Source organism: Heptranchias perlo, chromosome 19 (assembly GCF_035084215.1).
Source record: "Heptranchias perlo isolate sHepPer1 chromosome 19, sHepPer1.hap1, whole genome shotgun sequence".
Lineage (NCBI taxonomy): Eukaryota > Metazoa > Chordata > Chondrichthyes > Hexanchiformes > Hexanchidae > Heptranchias > Heptranchias perlo.
Genome location: NC_090343.1, coordinates 39,605,776 through 39,627,509, shown reverse-complemented (window position 1 = coordinate 39,627,509; position 21,734 = coordinate 39,605,776). Strand labels below are relative to the sequence as shown.

Below are 21,734 nucleotides of genomic sequence, written 5' to 3'. Positions count from 1 at the left end.
ATTAACAGGCTTGACCTTTCTATTCTGTATAAGTCTTTTCTGAGAAATGTTTGATTCCTGGATCTGTTAGTATTTAGAGAGGAAAAAACTCTAGGAATGCTGGTCAACCAAAAAAGGACTGGTGTACATTGTGATTTGTACCACACAGATAGGTCAGGAGTTTACGTTTTAAATAATTTCACTACATAGTTTATTATTTGTAATTTGTGCAGGTGGTGGTGTGGATCAGCAAAGTCCTCAGGAGAGATAGTTGTGCAATGCTGTACTCAACATCAATCTACAGTTTCGTTTTTGCAACTTGATATGATGGGGATAGCATGGGAGTTGGATACCTGTTGAACCTGATTGAAGATCTGGAACATGTTAGTTTGGGAAGGAGATGGAGAGTAGAGAAAATCTTATGGGTATTGGACATAAATAAAATAGAATTGCCAGGTGGGGAACAGTAGCTTGCTGTTCTGTTTAGATGGCGAATGTGGTCTGAAACAATGGAAGTGCGATGCATTGTAACAATAGGAAGTTGAGCTAGGACAATGAAGGTAGTTGAGATTGGGAATTAGATTAAAAGATAAGACAGTAGATAAGCAATGGTGAACATTTAAAGAAATAATTAATCATTCTCAACAAATATGCATTCCTTTGAGGAATAAAAACTCCACAGGAAAAGTGATCCAACTGTGGCTAACTAGAGAAGTTATGGGTAGTATTAGATTAAAAGAGGCTTACAATGTTGCCAAAAGAGGGTAAGCCTGAGGATTGGGAGAGTTTGAGAAATTAGCAAAGGATGACCAAGAAATTGATAGAGGGAGAAAACTGAATGAGAGTAAACTAGCAAGAAATATAAAAACGGATTGTAAGATTAAAAAAAGATATGGGGAAAGGCAGGAAAGTGGAGTTGAGGTAAAAATCAGATCAGCCATGATCTCATTAAATGGCGGAGCAGGCTCGAAGGGCCAAATGGTCTACTCTTGCTCCTATCTCTTATGGTCTTATGGAGTTTCTAGAACTATGTAAAAAGGAAGGGATTAGTAAAGCAAATGTGGGTCCCTTAGAGGCAGAGACAGGAGAAATTATAATGGGGAATAAGAAAATGGCAGAGACGTTAAACAAATATTTTGTATCTGTCTTCACAGTAAAAGACACAAAAATCATACCGGAAATAATGGGGAACCAAGGGTCTAATGAGAGTGAGGAACTTAAAGTAATTAAGATCAGTAAAGAAAAAGTACTGGAGAAATGAATGGGTCTAAAAGCCGTCAAAACCCCTGGACCTGATGGCCTACATCCTACGGTTTTAAAAGTGGTGGCTGCAGAGATCGTGGATGCATTGGTTTTGATCTTCCGGAATTCCCTAGATTCCATAATGGTCCCCGTGGATTGGAAGGTAGCAAATATAATCCCGCTATTCAAGAAAAGAGGGAAGAGAGAAAACAGGGAACTATAGACTAGTTGCATAGATGGGTTTGTACTGAAAAAGTCCTTGCAGATGGGACTTAAAAGGCTAAAGTGAGGTTGGTAGCTAGGGGTTTTGAAGAGAAACTGGGTGATACAGATGTTCAAGTGGATTCTCCCACTGCTGGAAAGGTAATCTTAAAAATCTTTTTGGCTCTTTTGGTAACGTTTTCATGGGAGTGTAGGTCTATTGACATAAAAGCCGCATTTCTGCAGGGCGATACTTTTCAGAGAGAAATGTTTCTGAACCTGCCTAAAGAGGCAGCAGATGCAGAAGGCAAACTATGGAAACTAAACAAATGCGTCTATGGCCTGAATGATGGTTCCAGGGTTTGGTATTTTTCGGTGAGATCTGTTTTGCTGAAAATAGGTTGTGCTCAACTAAAACCAGATCTCTCAATGTTTTATCGGTACCATAACAGAAAACTTTCAGGCATCTTCATGATGCATGTTCATGATTTCTTATGGGGTGGTACTGTGGAATTTGAGAAATTTGTCATTAATAAGATTAGAGTAGAATTTAAAATTGGGAGTCAGGCCTGTGGGGCTTTTAAGTATATTGGTTTAGATATTAAGCAGAGTGGGTCTGGTATAATTTTAAATCAACAGTCCTATTTAGAGAGTGTTACTTCCATCCCGGTGAATCCTACTAGGTCATCACAGAAAGGTGATGCTATATCTAAAGAAGAGACAGAGCAATTACGAAGCTTGATAGGTCAGTTGAACTGGTTATGCACTCAGACTAGGCCAGATGCTAGTTTTGTGCACTGGAGTTAAGTACTTCAACGAAACACCCCATAGCAGAAAATGTTTTAAGGGCAAATAAAACATTATAAAAATTAAATATTGATAAATGTGTACTTAAGTTCCTATCCTTAGGTGACCCAAAGAAAGTGAAGCTAGTTATATTTAGCAATGCTTCACATGCTAATCTTCCTGATGGGTATTCTAGTGCAGCTGGTTTCATTGTGTTTCTTATGGGTGAGAATAGGAAATGTCCTTTAGCTTGGAAAGCTGAGAAAATAAAAAGGGTTGTTAAAAGTACTCTTGCTGCTGAAACACTGGCTCTTGTAGACGCAGTGGATATGGGATTCTATTTGGCAAATATCTTGAGTGACATCCTGTACAATGGGAGTACTGAAGATAGTATACTCATTGAATGTTATGTAGACAATCGTTCATTGTGGGATAATGTACATTCCATGAAAAATGTGAGTGAGAAAAGATTACGGATTGACCTTGCTGGCTTGAAACAAATATTGGAGAGAAAAGAAATCTCAAAAATTAAATGGGTGGATTCAAGCCATCGACTGTTGGATTGTTTTACTAAAAAAAAGTACATGTATGAAGAAATTATTAGGGGTCCTGGAGAAGGGTTGCCTCACAATGTAATGCTTTGAATAGTATAAGTTGTACAGAGTACGGAAGTTTTTTGATTTTTGAAATTTTTGTTTGTATCATATATATATATATATATATATATATGATACAATTTATTTTTTTTATTTAGAGAGAGAAGGGAATCTGTTAGTTGTATCCATATGATTTATTTCAAATAGTATTAATTTTTTGTATTCAGATGGTGTGTAAAAATTGGGGACTCTCTCTTGTATCTATTTATATGTGGATCTCTGTGAATAAAGGCTTGGAAGCAACTGAAGATCAGGCTCTAGTATTCTATCCTTCAGCACCTGGCTATCCAGTTTATTGTACCTGTAATACTTTTCTTCCTGTCACACTTTGTTGATTGTTCAAAAGTAAAACAGCAGCAAATCAGAACTGAAAATGTAGGGACTATACGAATCAAAAATGAGGAAGGTGACTGGAACACTACCAATGAGAAACTACTAAGGACTTAGGAACACGGCCATTCTTAAATGGCGAGTCAGGAGAGCTTACCTGTCAGAAAGGAGGTGGTGAACAAATTGAATCATTTAAACTGATTTTTGACTTTGTTTTTCTCTGCAACTAACATTTCTAATGTTCAAAATAAAAACATCTAAAAATAATATTTCATAACTGTCAAATTTATTCGATGAATCATCTTGTGTCTTTTAATACCTTCAATAAAGTTTCAATGTCACAATCTCAGCAGTACTCACATTTGGGCTTCAGTTGGATATATTTTCTCCAGAGCAGTTAAAGGGAGTTACCAACCATATCTGTGTATTCTGAGTATACGCAGTATGATTGGTATTTCAACATGTTTTTCTATGTGTTTTGAACCTAGCTAAACTTCAACAACAATCTAAACATGAATTTGAATTATTGAGTTCCTCATGATTGGCTGCTCCCCATGTCAATCAAAGTAAGCCCATTTCTCTATTTTGGCTCAAATGCAGTTAAAATCTTTGTCTTTTGAGGAAAGACAGTGACTCATTTTGGGACTTTTAAGCAAAAAATGTACAAAACTTGGAAACTGTTCAAAAATGAACTTCAAAGCATTTATGAAATATTTTTGTTTATGGAAATTCGTTTATTAAAAACTATAGGTCTGAAATTCCGGAGTCCCTGCTCCACCACTGGAGGTGCAGCAAAGTACGATGCCTGGCTACTAATCCCGGAGACAAGTTCACTTCAATAATTGGGACGGGCAACCCATGCCTTTACAAGCGAGACAGAGGCACCCATCCCGAGGAAGTGGCAGAAAATCACAACTACGGGGTGCTATTTTGATTAGGGGAGCAAGATGCAGTTGATGGGCCGAAGAGATAATTTGAAAGGCATGTTAACCCCACAGGGGATTAAAGTTTTGGCTCCATAAGGTAATCAGCTCCCTCTGGGATCAGATACCTTGTCTCCCTTAGATGTTTGGTGCATTTTTTTAAGACACTGTATTGAACTGATGACTGCTCTCAACAAGTGGGGTTTCTGCTGGGCCAAATTCTCCTCCAAATTCTTGCCCCCTCCTGGAAGAAGTCATCTTTTCAATTCCATATCCCAGCTCAGGAATTTTGGCACCTGGTAAGTGGGCAAAGTGTTTTATGGCTGGAACTTAAAGTAGGGAGGGGGCCCAAAGAGGCTGCAGATGGGTTGGGGTCGGAACACAATTGTTGTACATCCAATGGTCCAAAAGGAGCCAAAGGCCAATTTTTTATTTTCCTGTGCCGCCCCCTCTCCCCACCAAGGCTGCCAGAACCTGATCCTAATTTTGTTGGATCCAGGTCCCCTCTGCAATGTTCCTGGGCTCCCTTCCCAGGACTCCACCCTCTCAGGACCTCTTCCCAGTCCTCCCAGACTTTAGGATTGCCCTGATTCTCCCAGACCCTTGCATTTCCCTTCCCAATGCCTCTGATCTCAGGGTTCCCTCTTCCAGTGATCTCACATTCCAGTGCTCCCAGAACCCTCCTCTGCAGTGCTTCTTGTCTCTGAAGTCCCCTTCCCGGTGCTACTTGACATTGAATCTGCTTTAAAGTACTCATAGGCCCTGAAACATTATCCTAGTACTATCCAAGCTCGGTCCTATTTCCAGATCCCAGAGCCATCCCAGGGCTGATAAATCGGTGACTTTGATACTGCTACTTGACTTAAAACCCCTTTGCTTATAAAATCTCTGACTCACTGTGAGCATCATCTGTATAAAGTCTTACATCTTGGGCATGTCATACTTTGTTGCAGATGCAAAGTAATCTATTTTTAAAAAAGATAGGGAGCCAGTCATTTCATGATGGGTTCTTTGGATGTGGAGCCAGAAATTTACCAGCAGTTATAAATGGTTTCTCATTGAGGATAGGTCAGGTTAACAACTAAACATCACTAACTGCTGTTAAAAATGATGTGTTGAAATATTATAGCAATCATTTTAGTTTACAAAACAGTGGACAAAATTAAAGCCTTTAATGTGGCTCAGTGGGATCATAGTTAAGTCATATTTCTTTGCATGTATGACTTTTCAGTAAATTTATATATGCAGAGATTCAGTACTCATCTGAACTTTTTCTACTTCAAAAATGTAATTGTTTTCAGGACATTTCTTGACACATTCCTGTACCGTATGTGGGGGTTTTCAAGCCATTGTTTTCAGAGGCAGATAAATGACCAGAAGAATTGGAAAAATGTGAATGAGTATGTTGCTGTACAAAGCAATGCTCCCACAGGAAATACAAATAGTCACAGTTTACCTTTTTATAATTGGTTTTAGATTGTTGTAACTTACAAGATTTGGTTCAGTGGATTTCTTTCCACTTGGCAAAATATCACTTCCTTGCTCTCCCCCAATACAGCACTTGCCCTAAAGCGTAGATAGGCAACCTGTTCTTCGACCACTGCTAATACTACCATTGAGCAAACTACAAAGTCTGCGTGCACAGTATTAGATGACTTGCTTCTGTTTTTTTTAAACTCACTTTCCTTTTATAGGGATTCCCTTTGATAACACAGCTGCAACAGTGGACTTCACATAAGGAAATCACCCAGGTGTAAACCCACCAGGGACACCGAGCTTTATTGTCATTCTAGCACTCCGACCGCTGCCCCAGACCGTACTATTGCTCCAATCCAGTTTTGTGGACATTCTATTACTCTGCACATTTACACTAGAAAGAGCTCTCCAAACTTTCATCCACCTTGTATGACAATTGATGACCATAATCGAAGCTTTGCTTGTTGTGCATGAAACATTTGTGCAAAGAATTTATGCTTCATGCAGACTGATGGTTAATAAAGTAACAATTTGCATTTAAAGAAGAACTATTGGAGACTTTCAAGGAGAGAGAAAAGTGCTGGCAAAAGCTTTGGCATTTTTATTACATGTTGATTACAGCTACCATCTCTAATTCAACATTTGAAACTACTCATCATCTATCCAACAATATATTCTCGCTCTAATCATCAAACAATTTTGGTATCCCGGTTATTGCACAGTTATCATACAGATTTACTCCCGTGCAAAGGATAGTTGCAATGTTTGCTAAGTGGATAGATACATTTTTAGTGCTGCTTATGTTTTTCCAGATTAATTATATTTCTAGGCAACAGTAACACAGAAGCAGGTCTGTAATGTGCAAGAGCTAATATACAGTATAACTGCTGAACTAGGTGACTTTTTTTAAAAGGGAGATTCTTGCTTTTTGTGCTTAAAGATCCTAGAATAGCTGTGTATCATTGTTATAATGAAGCAAGTCCAAGCAGTGTTTTGACTGTATAATGGTGTTTTTGGGGAAAGGTATTGCACTGGTTGTTTTACATAGAGTGCTCCAAAGTTGCTTAACAGGTTTGGATGTGACAAATATAGGAATTTTGTCCTGTTAGGTTTGTATATATTCTTAAAAGAAGATCTAGGGTGGATTCCCTTTGTCTTTTTAATTCTAAAATTACTGTCAGAGATGCTTTATCTGCCTTTCAGTCATTCTCCTTTTTGATCTAGATAAATGTAAGGAATCTTACAACACCAGGTTATAGTCCAACTGTTTTATTTGAAAATCACAAGCTTTCGGAGGTTTTCTCCTTCGTCAGGTGAGCGAGTGTGGGATTCCATGGAAGGTTACCGCATTTATATTCAGAGAACAATACCTGGTGATTACAGATAATCTTTCCAACTGCCCGTTGTCAAGGCAATCAAAGTGTTCAGACAGAGTGATGTTACCTACAGGACCACCGAATACACAAACGGCCAGAACACAAAACCGAGAGAGGGAGAGAAACATCCGAAAGGAAGAGAAAGACAGAGAATGACCCGTTGTGTTAAAAACAGATAACTTTTTTTCGCTGGTGGGGTTACGTGTAGCGTAACATGAACCCAAGATCCCGGTTGAGGCCGTCCTCATGGGTGCGGAACTTGGCTATCAATTTCCGCACAAGTTCCACACCCAAGGGGAGGGACTGAGTAGCAGTCTTGCAGAAGGTTGGATATACTGCTGTCATGCACGAGTATACTTTGAAATGGAAAGGCCCTGTAGCTGCATCATTATGACTGGATTAAATCAACTATAACCTGGGTACTGCTGAAACATTTTCAGGTCCTCAAGATCCTTAGAGAGAATTTGGCCTCCCTTCTTAGGGGTTTGCTCCATGGGCATTCACTTCTTTACCATTTAGAAGTTACCTTCAGTCATCAGATTTTTTTATTAGTTATTTGTTTTTAACCACATACAAATATTTGACAAACATTGGAGCAGATCGGATAGTAGTTCACATTCGTGTATTAACGTACTGTGCCTTGGAGTGGTTGTCCCATAAACTCCTATGTTCCATTGGAAAAAGCCCCAGTTTTTTTTAGCCTCTTTTCATAACTTCATTCCTGGTATCATTCTCATGAACCTATGCATGTCTCTAATATTCCTTCTAAAATAGAGTGCCCAAAACTGCATACAATAATCCCATCTGTGGCCTAACCAATGTCCTGTACAAATTCAGCTCATTGTTTTTATATTCAGTGCCCCTAATCATAAAATCCAGTATTCCATTTGCCTGTTTATAGGCTTTAAACCTGCACTCTCACTTTTAAAGATCTGTATATCTGCATCCCCATTCTGTTAAGAATTCTACTGTTTAGGATACAGTTGCTTTCACTGTATTTTAATTAACATCAGATGTGATGAGCTGATTTCTATGGCAACAATTTGTCAGATTAGGATGGTTGATATGGAGGCTGTGGGCAAATATACATTGATAACACTCTTTGGTCTATTGTATGAAGTCAGCCGTATAATATCCTTCCTCACTACGCAATCTTATGTACAGCATTTTTAGTACAATTGTTCTCGGTTTAAGGTTGGAGTTATAGTGTAAACAATACTAAAATAAGTTTTACTTTTCCACAGCTAAATATCGTGATGCCTTCAAAGATATTGTCAATAAGATTGCACTGGTTAAGCAGGAGGATGTAAGTATTGGTTATACTTCATTATTCATTCAAATGTCTATCTCTCCCTTACCCTTTCTCTCTTTCACACATGTTTGTGCTTTCCAGCTGAACCAGATTTTTTTTTTGTTAGACCCGATGGCCAACTGCACAACACCAGTGCAGGGAATTCAAAAAAGAAATTGAATGTGTATAAATGTATTATTTTGAACAGTTGCAGAAGTTTGTGATCAAAAAGAAGTGCAGCAAGCAAATAGTTGTTGCTAAGCATAAACTGGTAGGTTCTATACTTACTGATTTTTAATTCCAGATGTACCTACATAGAGGTAGTTTCAACGAATATTAATTTCAGCAGAGTTGAAAATGAAGGCTTATTGGGCTCTTAGCTTTCAAATTTTGAGATCTGCAACAAATACTATACTGAGCTCTTCTGATGGCTCATTTGATTGTCAGCCTGTAAATGAGCAATACAAACCAAAGGTGCAGCTTTGAATCTTCATCTGTGCTGAGTTGGCTAACCTTAGCCAACTCAGCACAGATGAAGTAGAAGTAATAGATTCATTTGACAGTAGAAGTAATAGATTCATGCCTTTGTTACATCAGGACTGAACTATTCCAGTACTTTTCTGATTGGCGTCCCACCTTGCACCCTCTAAACTTGAGCCCATCCAAAACTCTGCTGCCCGTATCCTAACTCACACCTAGCCCCGTTCACCCACATTGACCCACATTGGCTCCCGGTCTGGCAACGCCTCAATTTTAAAATTCTCATCCTTGTTTTCAAATCCCTCCATGGCCTCGCCCCTCCCTATCTCTAACCTCCTCCAGCCCTACAACCCTCCCAAGATCTCTGCGCTCCTCCAATTCTGGCCTCTTGTGCATCCCCAATTTTCTATGCTCTGCCTTTGGTGGCCATGCCTTCAGCTGCCGAGGCCCTAAGCTCTGGAATTCCCTTCCCACACCTCTTCGGTTCTCTACTTCTCGCTCTCCCTTTAAAACCTATCTCTTTGACCAAGCTTTTGGTCACCTGTCCTAATATCTTCTTATGTGGCTTGGTGTCATATTTTGTTTGATCGCTCCTGTGAAGCGCCTTGGGGCTTTTTACTACGTTCAAGTCACTATATAAATGCAAGCTGCTGTTGTAGGAGCGTGACAATTGGCCTCATTGTCTCTGGACTAGGCATGAAAATTTGCTAGCGTTTCCACTCCTGGTTCCTATCTAGCGATCCCCCAGCTTTCACGTAAGCATGTGTGATCGTCTGGTTAGGACATCATCAGGCTTGGCTGCGAAGCCCCTTACAGGGAAATTGCATGCCAGTTCTCACTGAAGTAAGGTATTGATATGTGTCTGCACTTGTAAAACCATACCGCAGCAAGAGTTAGCCCTTCCAGGAGAGGAAGGCAAAAAGTTGGAGGTGATAATTTTAAAAAACACTACAACTGGATATTTCTGTGATTGACAGGTGCAGTTTCTAAATGTTCTGTACACATTTAATTTGACCTCATGTATAATCTCTTTATCTCTTCATCATCCAAATTAACTGCAGTATTTGCTTGACCTTATCTGCATGCCTCAAACTGGAGTGGATGCTTTCTGCCTTAACCACTGCTTCTCCGTATCTGTTGAAAGATTGAACAATACCAGTAATTTCCGATTATTACAGTTTTATTCCATCAATTCTCTTTTTATATTGAGCAATTGCTTTGTCCTATTTTTGCACACTTTAGTTGGGTAATGAGCTGGCAAATTTACAGTCCCAGTTTTAGCATAACAATACACCTGATCAGGAAATTAGAAATATTACATTAGTGCTGTAGGATGTGCTGTTCCAATGAGGTTAAAGGGAGAACTCAAAAGTGCATTCTGTTCACATGATCTAAGAATGCTTGATAGCAAGACTGAGTCCATTTCACATATTGTATGCATGTATAACAAGCAGATAGTTTCCCTGAGTGTGGAAATTTCCAACAAAAGAATAAATGCACTCAACTGGAACAGCTATTGTTACTAATATAATTCATCTGGGATTTTTGCCACTTCCCTTCTGTTTCTCAAGATTTGCTGCTGGGCATCATTGTTTTAGTTGATTGTAGACCAGCTCCTACAGCATGGCTAAGAGATAGTTAGAGCTTTGTTAAAATTGGTACAGTAAGGGGGTAAATAAGTAAGCAGTTTAAAGGAGAAATTTACCATGTTAAAAACAGAAAATCTCAATGGGTAGGTACAAACTGAATACTCCGAAGAGTTAACTGATTTGTGTGTTCCTATTTTGGGGACAGTTCGCCTTTTTGCTGCTTGTCTGATCACCTAATTTCAGCTGCCTCTGCTGAATCCCTCCTCCCTTGCCCACCAAGCCTAACTTCTCATCAGGCTCCCTGTGCCCTAGTCTGATCTCATGTCCTTTTCCAGTTTCTCTGCTGTCTTCCCTCATGTCCTCTACATGCTCACCTTGCCTATGAGACCCACCTCCTGCTCCCTTGGTCCCATTCCAACTAAACTGCTGATTACTCAACTTCTGTTCCTGGCCCCCATCCGAGCTGACATTGTAAATAGTTCCCTCTCCTCAAATACTGCCCCCCTCCCTTTCAAAACTGCTGCCGTCAACTTCTTCTCAATAAACCCATGCTCCACCTCTCTGTCATTGCAGAATACCACTCCATCTCTAACCTCCCTTTCCCCTCCAAAGGCCTTGAATGTGTTGTCACCTCCCAAATCCGCGCCCATCTTCCAGTAACTGCATGTTTGAATTCTCCAATCAGGTTTCCGTCCCTGCCACAGCACTCACGCAGCCTAATCAAAGTCACAAATGATATCCTCTGGGACTGTGGTGAATTTTCCTTCCTCATCCTCTTTGATCTCTTTGCAGTCTTTGGCATGGTTTACCACACCATGCACCTCTATTGCCTCGTCTTTGTTGTCCAGCTCAGTGGGACTGACCTTTCTTGGTTCCACTCTTACTGATCCATTTGTAACCAGAGCATCTCCAACAATGTCTTCCCTTCCAGCCCTTGCATTAGTCCCCCAAGGATCAATTCTTGGCCCTCCTCTTCCTTACCTACATGCTTCCCCTAGGCGACATCATCTGCAGACGTAGGGTTAGCGTCCATGCGCATGCTGATGACACCAAGCTCTTCTTCTTCATCACTTCCCACTCCACTGCCTCTGTGTTGTCAGACTGCATGCCTGATATCCAGTCTTGGATGAGCTGCAATATCCTCCAGTTAAATATAGAGAAGATTGAAGCCATTGTCTTCAGCCCCCGCCACAAACTCCCTACTGTCGCCACTGATTCTATCCCCCTCCCTGGTCATTGCCTCAATGTTCAGTGTCCTATTTGATTCCGACTTGAGGTTCTGACTCCATGTGCTCTTCATTGCAAAAACGGCCTACTTCCACCTCTGTAACATCGCCTGCCTCCACCTTAGCCCATCTGCTGCTCAAACCTTCATCCGTCACTTTGTCACCTCCAGACTGGACTATTTCAATGCACTTGTGACCGGCCTCCCATATTCCACCCTCTGTAAAATTCAGCTCATTCAAAATTCTGGTACCCTATCCCACATCAAGTCCCACTTACCCATCACCGAAATCCTTGCAAACTCACAATGGCTTCAGGTTTCCAATACCTCCAATTTAAAATTTTGATCCTCATGTTTAAATCCTTTCATGGCCTCACCCCTGCCTATCTCAGAACCTCCTTCTTTGTCTTGGCATCCATTTTTGGTTGATTACATCCCTATGAAACTCCTTGGAATGTTTTTCTATGTTAAAGGCGATATATAAATGCAGGTCATTGTTGTCACCACCTTAACAGATGCCAGTGTACCTAGTGATGTTATAGCTTTTGTCCTGATGTTAATAATTTAATACAACTTTTAAAATCTTTTATCAGCAATTGAAGGCATCCCTTGAAGGTAAATGCACTGTTTGAGTCTGAGTTATACAAACCAAGAAGGCCCCAGGTTTGATCCTTGGTATGTGTGATTGCTAACTGAGGGCAGCAAACTAGCTTGTCTATGATGCCCTCCCATAGTTGAGTAGTCTGATCGTTGCTGCATGAGAAATTATCACCTGCATCTATGTATCCTTGCAATCCCTGAGCCATAGCTTTCAGGAGAGAAAATTAGAGGGAATAAAAGAATGCAAGCTTACCTAGTTTTGTTATATCACAAAGATATCTTAAAAAGTTTAAAATAGTTATATTGGTAAAAGGGAACTTTCATCAGTATTCTGATGTTAGAGATTACGATCTTCTGTAACATTAGCAGGTCTCCTGTGCTGCGTTAAGATGGAGGTACTGTGAATTTAGTGGAGGGTCACATGCTTATTAATAGATCTCTTGGGAACCTAACTATGGGACAGCACTTTATGGTTAGGTGTTTTATATAATGTTTTAGCCAGGACTTTTTTTTTAAAACTAGCAAACCTAAGCATGGTGAAATAATCTGACAAATGGAAAGAAGAGAAAATGTTGTCAACCAGATGGAAAGCAACTGCATTATTAGAACCTGAAATACTGAACAATACAGCTCCCAGTGCAGAACAAATGGCGGAAGATTGTGTTTATAACGCAGCATGACCTACAGAACTTTGTATAACATGTTTTTAACCTTAAGATTTCCATCTTCAGATTTTCATTCTGTACGCTACCTAAAAATTAAAGTGATCTGTATTTGAAACTGATGGAGATACTGGCAATGGAAGGATGCTATCTTATGATGACGTCAGTTTTTAAGAAAATGCTACTGATACATCCTGACGCTTCCAGTGTGAATCAATGATGTTTGCATATTAGATTCTCGTGGTCAAATAGTCTGTTTAAAAGCTACATTGATCCAAGATTGCAGTGCATCAATTAATTTGATATCTTGATTAAGCAATACTGACTGAGTAATAGGCATTCGTTTAGAAAACTTTAAACCGTTGAAAAATAAAGAGCAAAATACTCAGTGCCGGAAATCCGCAACAAAAACAGAAAATGCTGGAAACACACAACAGGTCAGTCCGAGTCTGTGGAAAGAACAGACAAGCCAACGTTTCAGAACCCATTCGTAAGCAGGGCTCAGCCTGAAAAGGTTTCATGTCTGTTCTCTCTACAGATACTGACTATCTGTGGGTTTCTGGCTTTTTCTCTTTTTTTTGTTTTAAATCTTGAAGACTAGTTTCAAAATGCAGAAAGTTTTATATTTTATTCATCACTCTCTTCCAGAATGGTGTACACATGATGTGCAAAACAAGAAAACAACAGGTGATCATTTGGCCCAGCCTTCATTCTGTAGGATTGTTTGCGAAGGAGATCTTTAATGCAGTTGTGCCTTAGTTGCTTGTGGGTTATGTGATCTCATTTACTGCTGGAAAGATATAGAATTCAACATGCTGTGCTATATCCTTTCTTTCTTTATTTATTTATTATGTATATTTTAACACACATGTATAGAAACCATCAGTAATGTATCTTTTTTAAAAAAATTATATAACATTTAATTTTTTTAAATTTCAGGGCGAAAAATATATTGTCCTTAAAAAGAAATATCGGCATCTTGTGCTGGAAAGAGATGGCTGCAACAAGGAAGAGAAAATGACATTGAGTACCCCTGTGAAAGAGTCAAATGAACTATGGTGGAAAAAAGAGCTACCCACACGTTCTGGAGAAGAAAAGCAGACGAGCTTTAACTCTGAAGCCCAACATATAATGAAAAAGTCTCCGAACGAAACCCTACAAAATCTATTCATTAGCGGGCCTCTAAGCAGTAAGATCTGTGCTAAAAACTCTACACCAGAGAAAGGGAACAAGTGTGAGTGGATTGTACAAGAATTACCTACACCAACAACCTACACTAAGTCCAAAGCACTTTTAGAACTAACCAGTGATAGCCAGGTACAGTATATTATTTTTTGTTCCTTCACCTGCTCCTCTCCTAAAGGCATTGAGCCTTCACTGAGGTTTGGTTCCACAAACACCTGGACATCCTCAGGTACTGCACTCATGACCATTCTTAACATGTGAGTCTGGACAGTGAGTACTAGCAGGCTGTTTTTTTTTTTATTCGTTCACGGGATGTGGGCGTCGCTGGCAAGGCCGGCATTTATTGCCCATCCCTAATTGCCCTCGAGAAGGTGGTGGTGAGCCGCCTTCTTGAACCGCTGCAGTCCGTGTGGTGACGGTTCTCCCACAATGCTGTTAGGAAGGGAGTTCCAGGATTTTGACCCAGCAACAATGAAGGAACGGCGATATATTTCCAAGTCGGGATGGTGTGTGACTTGGAGGGGAACGTGCAGGTGGTGTTGTTCCCATGTGCCTGCTGCCCTTGTCCTTCTAGGTGGTAGAGGAGGTCGCGGGTTTGGGAGGTGCTGTCGAAGAAGCCTTGGCGAGTTGCTGCAGTGCATCCTGTGGATGGTGCACACTGCAGCCACAGTGCGCCGGTGGTGAAGGGAGTGAATGTTTAGGGTGGTGGATGGGGTGCCAATCAAGCGGGCTGCTTTATCTTGGATGGTGTCGAGCTTCTTGAGTGTTGTTGGAGCTGCACTCATCCAGGCAAGTGGAGAGTATTCCATCACACTCCTGACTTGTGCCTTGTAGATGGTGGAAAGGCTTTGGGGAGTCAGGAGGTGAGTCACTCGCCGCAGAATACCCAGCCTCTGACCTGCTCTTGTAGCCACAGTATTTATACGGCTGGTCCAGTTAAGTTTCTGGTCAATGGTGACCCCCAGGATGTTGATGGTGGGGGATTCGGCGATGGTAATGCTGTTGAATGTCAAGGGGAGGTGGTTAGACTCTCTCTTGTTGGAGATGGTCATTGCCTGGCACTTATCTGGCGCGAATGTTACTTGCCACTTATGAGCCCAAGCCTGGATGTTGTCCAGGTCTTGCTGCATGCAGGCTCAGACTGCTTCATTATCTGAGGGGTTGCGAATGGAACTGAACACTGTGCAGTCATCAGCGAACATCCCCATTTCTGACCTTATGATGGAGGGAAGGTCATTGATGAAGCAGCTGAAGATGGTTGGGCCAAGGACACTGCCCTGAGGAACTCCTGCAGCAATGCCCTGGGGCTGAGATGACTGGCCTCCAACAACCACTACCATCTTCCTTTGTGCCAGGTATGACTCCAGCCACTGGAGAGTTTTCCCCCTGATTCCCATTGACTTCAATTTTACTAGGGCTCCTTGGTGCCACACTCGGTCAAATGCTGCCTTGATGTCAAGGGCAGTCACTCTCACCTCACCTCTGGAATTCAGCTCTTTTGTCCATGTTTGGACCAAGGCTGTAATGAGGTCTGGAGCCGAGTGGTCCTGGCGGAACCCAAACTGAGCATCGGTGAGCAGATTATTGGTGAGTAAGTGCCGCTTGATAGCACTGTCGACGACACCTTCCATCACTTCGCTGATGATTGAGAGTAGACTGATGGGGCGGTAATTGGCCGGATTGGATTTGTCCTGCTTTTTGTGGACAGGACATACCTGGGCAATTTTCCACATTGTCGGGTGGATGCCAGTGTTGTAGCTGTACTGGAACAGCTTGGCTAGAGGCGCAGCTAGTTCTGGAGCACAAGTCTTCAGCACTACAGCTGGGATGTTGTCGGGGCCCATAGCCTTTGCTGTATCCAGTGCACTCAGCCGTTTCTTGATATAACGTGGAGTGAATCGAATTGGCCGGAGACTGGCTTCCGTGATGGTGGGGATATCGGGAGGATGCTGAGATGGATTATCCACTCGGCACTTCTGGCTGAAGATGGTTGCAAACGCTTCAGCCTTGTCTTTTGCACTCACGTGCTGGACTCCGCCATCATTGAGAATGGGGATGTTTGCAGAGCCTCCTCCTCCCGTTAGTTGTTTAATTGTCCACCACCATTCACGACTGGATGTGGCAGGACTGCAGAGCTTTGATCTGATCCATTGGTTGTGGAATCGCTTAGCTCTGTCTGTAGCATGTTGCTTCCGCTGTTTAGCATGCATGTAGTCCTGAGTTGTAGCTTCACCAGGTTGGCACCTCATTTTTAGGTACGCCTGGTGCTGCTCCTGGCATGCTCTTCTACACTCCTCATTGAACCAGGGTTGATCCCCTTGCTTGTTGGTAATGGTAGAGTGCGGAATATGCCGGGCCATGAAGTTACAGATTGTGCTGGAATACAATTCTGCTGCTGCTGATGGCCCACAGCGCCTCATGGATGCCCAGTTTTGAGCTACTAGATCTGTTCTGAATCTATCCCATTTCGCACGGTGGTAGTGCCACACAACACGTTGGATGGTGTCCACAGTGCGAAGACGGGATTTCATCTCCACGAGGACTGTGCGATGGTCACTCCTACCAATACTGTCATGGACAGATGCATTTGCGACAGGTAGATTGGTGAGGACGAGGTCAAGTAAGTTTTTCCCTCGTGTTGGTTCGCTCACCACCTGCCGTAGGCCCAGTCTAGCAGCTATGTCCTTCAGGACTCGGCCAGCTCGGTCAGTAGTGGTGCTACCGAGCCACTCTTGGTGATGGACATTGAAGTCCCCCACCCAGAGTACATTTTGTGCCCTTGCTATCCTCAGTGCTTCCTCCAAGTGGTGTTCAACATGGAGGAGGACTGATTCATCAGCTGAGGGAGGACGGTAGGTGGTAATCAGCAGGAGGTTTCCTTGCCCATGTTTGACCTGATGCCATGAGATTTCATGGGGTCCAGAGTCAATGTTGAGGACTCCCAGGGCCACTCCCTCCTGACTGTATATCACTGTACCGCCACCTCTGGTGGGTCTGTCCTGCCGGTGGGACAGGACATCCCCAGGGATGGTGATGGAAGAGTCTGGGACGTTGGCTGAAAGATATGATTCTGTGAGTATGGCTATGTCAGGCTGTTGCTTGACTAGTCTGTGGGACAGCTCTCCCAATTTTGGCACAAGTCCCCAGATGTTAGTAAGGAGGACCTTGCAGGGTCGACTGGGCTTGGTGTTTTGCCGTTGTCGTATCCGGTGCCTAGTGGTCCGATGCCGGGTGGTCCGTCCGGTTTTATTCTTATTATGACTTTTCGTAGCGAGATTTTACAACTGAGTGGCTTGCTTGGCCATTTCAGAGGGCAATTAAGAATCAACCACATTGCTGTGGGTCTGGAGTCACATATAGGCCAGACCGGGTAAGGGCGGCAGGCTTCCTTCCCTAAAGGACATTCGTGAACCAGATGGGTTTTTACGACAATCCGGTAGTTTCATGGCCATCATTACTGATACTAGTATTTTAATTGTGGTGCTCTGTTTGGTGCAGAGCACCAAAGATAAACTTGTTCCTGCTTTCATTCAACATCCACATATGTGCACTTCCAACAGAGGTCACTGGATAGCGAACAGGAGAGAAACTTGGGTGATTTTCCTCTCATTAACTTAAGTGCTGAGGACAGCTGTAGCGCTCCTACCTCTGCCTTGGCTGAGACCAGCTAACTCACCAAAGACCATGGATCAAATTTGGCATGTTCCTGGTCTGTATGGCTCAGCTACTCACTGGCTTAACCAGCTTGGTATAGCGTAACTTAAACCATCAATTCTTTTTCTTCGCTCCTCTTTTGAATATTGTAGAAGCAGAGGGAGAAAAACATTCTTCAAAATCATAGCTAGAGGATTCAACTGTCAAGCAGACCTGATTCTCATCTGATAATTCAAAGTTGGGATTCAAAGAGAGAATATGAGAAAAGATTAGCGGGTAACATAAAAGGGAACCCAAAAATCTTTATAAACATATAAAAAGTAAAAGGATAGTTAAAGGAATGGTGGGGCCGAATAGGGACCAAAAAAAATCTTGTAGAGGCAGAGGGCATGAATGAGTACTTTGCATCTGTCTTCATAAAAGAAGAGGTTAAAGTTAATGTTGCAATAGAGGAGGAGGGAGTAGAGATATTTGATAGGATAAAAATAGATAGAAAGGAGGTACTAAATAGATTGGCAACACTCAAAGTTAACAAGTCTCCCGGTCCAGATGGGATGCAGTCTAGGTTCCTGAGGGAAGCTCGGGTGGAGAAAGCAGAAACTCTGACCACAATCATTTAATCCTCCTTGGATGTAATTTGGAGTGGTACCAGAGAACTGGAGGATTGCAAATGTTACACCCCTGTTCAAAAAAAGGGAGCCAGTCTAACGCTAGTGATGGGGAAAAGTACTAGAGACCATTGTCAAGGACAAAGCTAATTCTCACTTGGAGAAGCATGGGTTAATAAGGGACAGCCAGCATGGATTTGTTAAAAGCAAATCATGTCTGACTAACCTGATTGAGTTCTTTGATGAAGTAACAGAGATGGTTGATGAAGGTAGTGCAGTAGATGTATATATGGACTTTCAAAAGGCATTGAATAAAGTACCACGTAAGACTTATTCGGAAAATAGAAGCACGTGGTATTAAAGGGACGTTGGTAACTTGGGTACATAATTGATTACGGGATAGGAGGCAAAGAGTAGCGGTGAACGGATGTTTTTCTGACTGGAGAGTAGTATGCAGTGGGATCCCCCAGGGGTCAGTATTAGGAGCATTGCTTTTCTTGTTATATATAAATGACCTGGATTTGGGTATAGGAAGTACAATGTTGAAGTTTGCGGATGATATAAAACTTGGCAACGTATTAAATACTGAGCAGGATAGTAGCAGACCTCAGGAGGATATAGACAGACTGGTGAAATGGGCGTTCACATGGCAGATTCAATTTAATGTGGATAAGTGTGAAGTGATACACTTTGGGAGGAACAACATGAAGAGGCAGTATAATCTAAATTCTACTATTTTGAGTGGGGTAGGGGGGTGCAAGAGCAGAGGGACCTGGGGAGTGCAAATACACAAATCTTTGAAGGTGGCAGGACAAGTTGATAAGGTGTTTAGGAAAGCGTATGGGATACTTGGCTTTGTAAATAGGAGAATTGAATACAAAAACAAGGAAGTCATGCTAAACCTTTACAAATCACTAGTTAGGCCTCAGCTTGAGTATTGTGTACAATTCCAGGCACCACACTTTAGGAAGGACATCAAGGCCTTGGAGAGGGTACAGAGGAGGTTTACCAAGATGATACCAGGGATGAGGGACTTCAGTTATGTGGAAAGATTGGAGAAGCTGGGATTGTTCTCCTTAGAGCAGAGAAGGTTAAGGGGAGACTTAATGGAGGTATTGAAAGTTATGAGGGGTTTTGATGGAGCAAATAGGGGGAAACTGTTTCTTTTGGCAAGTGGGACAGTAACCACAGGTCACAGATTTAAAATCATTGGCAAAAGAACTAGAGGGGAAATGAGCCGAAATTTTTTCAGAGGGTCAAGATCTGGAGTGCTCTACCTGAAAGAGTGGTAGAAGCATATTCCATAGGAACTTTCAAAAGACAATTGGACGTGTCCTTGAAGAGGACTAATTTGCAGGGTTATGGGGAAAAAGCTAGGGAGACTAAATTGGATAGCTCTTTCAAAGAGCTGGCACAGGCATGACAGACTGAATGGCAGTCTCCTGTGCTGTAAGATTCTATGAAGTGGGTATATGAAATGGAAGGGCTAACCCTGGGGCCATAGATGTAACTTGGGTATGCAGTTATTTGTTTTCAAAAATATTGATTGAAATACTGACTAAAAATTCCACCAACGCTATTCTGTTCAGTTGAATCCAAATTTCCTGTTTTATGTTTTGATATTTGGTTTTTGAAACAGCACTGCATACAGCACACTGCAAAGCATCTTATTTCTTGCTGTATTTCCAGTATAAATTGTATAGCTCAGGAATTCTCAAACTTAGAGTGCACCCTAAGCATGATTTGGGGAAGGGGCAACTCTTGAGGAGTCCCGAGTTGTTTCTTGACAAAGCAAATGAGAGAAGTGGTAAAACTACTGCATTTTCTAAACACAGTAGACAACGTAATAACATTTTAAAAAAAGGTTTAGTACATATTTGCAGTGGAAAGACCATGCATGACACCATAATGGTTACAACCCTATTTAATTCATGTTAGTGTTGCACTCCTGTATACAGTTCTTGAAATCCAAATGTTGCATTCTCACAAATAGACTGACAAATAGACTCCTCATACTCTGTTTCTCAAGCATGCACACTGACAACCTTCTCTTGCATATTTCCCTTCATGCATGCTCACAGTCTTTCTCTTGCTCGTGTACACTTTCACAATCCTGCTCTTGCATGCACTCATGCACATATGCTCAATCCATGCACTCATTTGCAATATGTTGCATTTTTTCACTTTGTTCTAATTGAAACATTCAGCTAACATGGTTGTAGCTGACAGTTAGAAAAGAGTGCTGCTGATTCTGAGATGCCAATATAGTAAAATTGGCAGGATAAGACAGGTTAATGCATGGCTGGAGAAATAATGCAGGAGGGAGGGCTTCAGATTCCTTGGGCATTAGGACCAGCTCTGGGGCAGGAGGGATCTGTTCAAAATGGACAGGCTGCACCTCAACAGAGCTGGGACCAGTGTTCTTGCGGGGAGGCTAACTAACTAGTAGGGGAGGATTTAAACTAATTTGGCAGGGGAATGGGCACCAGGATGAAACATTAGAGAGGAGAAACAAGGTGCACAGAGGACTGGGAGGGACAAGTAGCATTAGAGTAAAGAATAATTCAGAAATAGGAGGAATCAGACAGGGGCCAAATGCGAGGCAATCTAAGATGAGTTTAGAGTGCATGTACGTAAATGCACGTAGCATGGTAAATAAGGTTGGTGAGCTGCAGGCTCAAGTCGCCACATGGGACTATGATATAGTGGCAATAACAGAGACCTGGCTCAAAGAAGGGGAGGATTGGTACTTAATATTCCTGGCTACAAGGTATTTAAGAAAGATAGGGAAGGAAAGAAAGGAGGGGAGTGACAGTATTGATAAAGAAACTATTATAGCACTGGAAAGGGATGTGTAGTTGAGGGGTCCAAGACAGAATCTATTTGGTTAGAATCAAGGAACAATAGAGGAGCTATTACACTGCTGGATATACACTATAGGCCACCAAATAGTGGGAAAGAGATAGAGGATCAAATTACAGAAAGGTGCAAGAACTATAGAGTAAAGATAATAGGGGACTGCAATTATCCCAATATAGACTAGGACAGTAACAGTGTAAAGGGCAAAGAGGGGGAGGAATTGCTAAAATGTGTCCGAGAACTTTCTGGAACTGTGTATTTCCAGCCTAACCAGGAAGAAAACAGTGCTGAATCTAGTTCTGGGGAATGAAGTGGAGCATGTTTCAGTGGGGGAGCATTTGGGGAACAGTAATCATAACATCATTAGGTTTAGAATAGTTATGGAAAAGGACAAGGAACAATCAAATGTGAAAACATTTAACTGGAAGAGGGCTAATTTCAGTGAGTTAAAAAGGGATCTAGCCCAGATGGATTGGAATCAAAAATTGGTAGCAAAACAATAGTTGAACAATGGGAGGCCTTCAAGGTGGAGTTGGTTTGGGGTCAGAGTAGACACATTCCTATGAGGGAGAAAAGAAGGGCAGCCAAAGCTAGAGCTCCCTGGATGACTAA

At 41.9% G+C, this 21,734-nt stretch overlaps 1 protein-coding gene across 2 annotated transcripts in view; it reads left to right on the top strand.

Moving 5' to 3' along the window:
- LOC137335493 (ankyrin repeat domain-containing protein SOWAHA-like) overlaps positions 1-21,734 on the top strand; it is a 60,001-nt gene that overhangs the window by 2,563 nt on the left and 35,704 nt on the right. For both annotated transcript variants that reach the window (XM_068000836.1, XM_068000835.1), the window contains exons 2-3: positions 8,214-8,275; positions 13,756-14,133. In XM_068000836.1, coding sequence (XP_067856937.1) covers positions 8,214-8,275; positions 13,756-14,133 — 440 coding nt within the window. The remainder of the gene's footprint in view (positions 1-8,213; positions 8,276-13,755; positions 14,134-21,734) is intronic.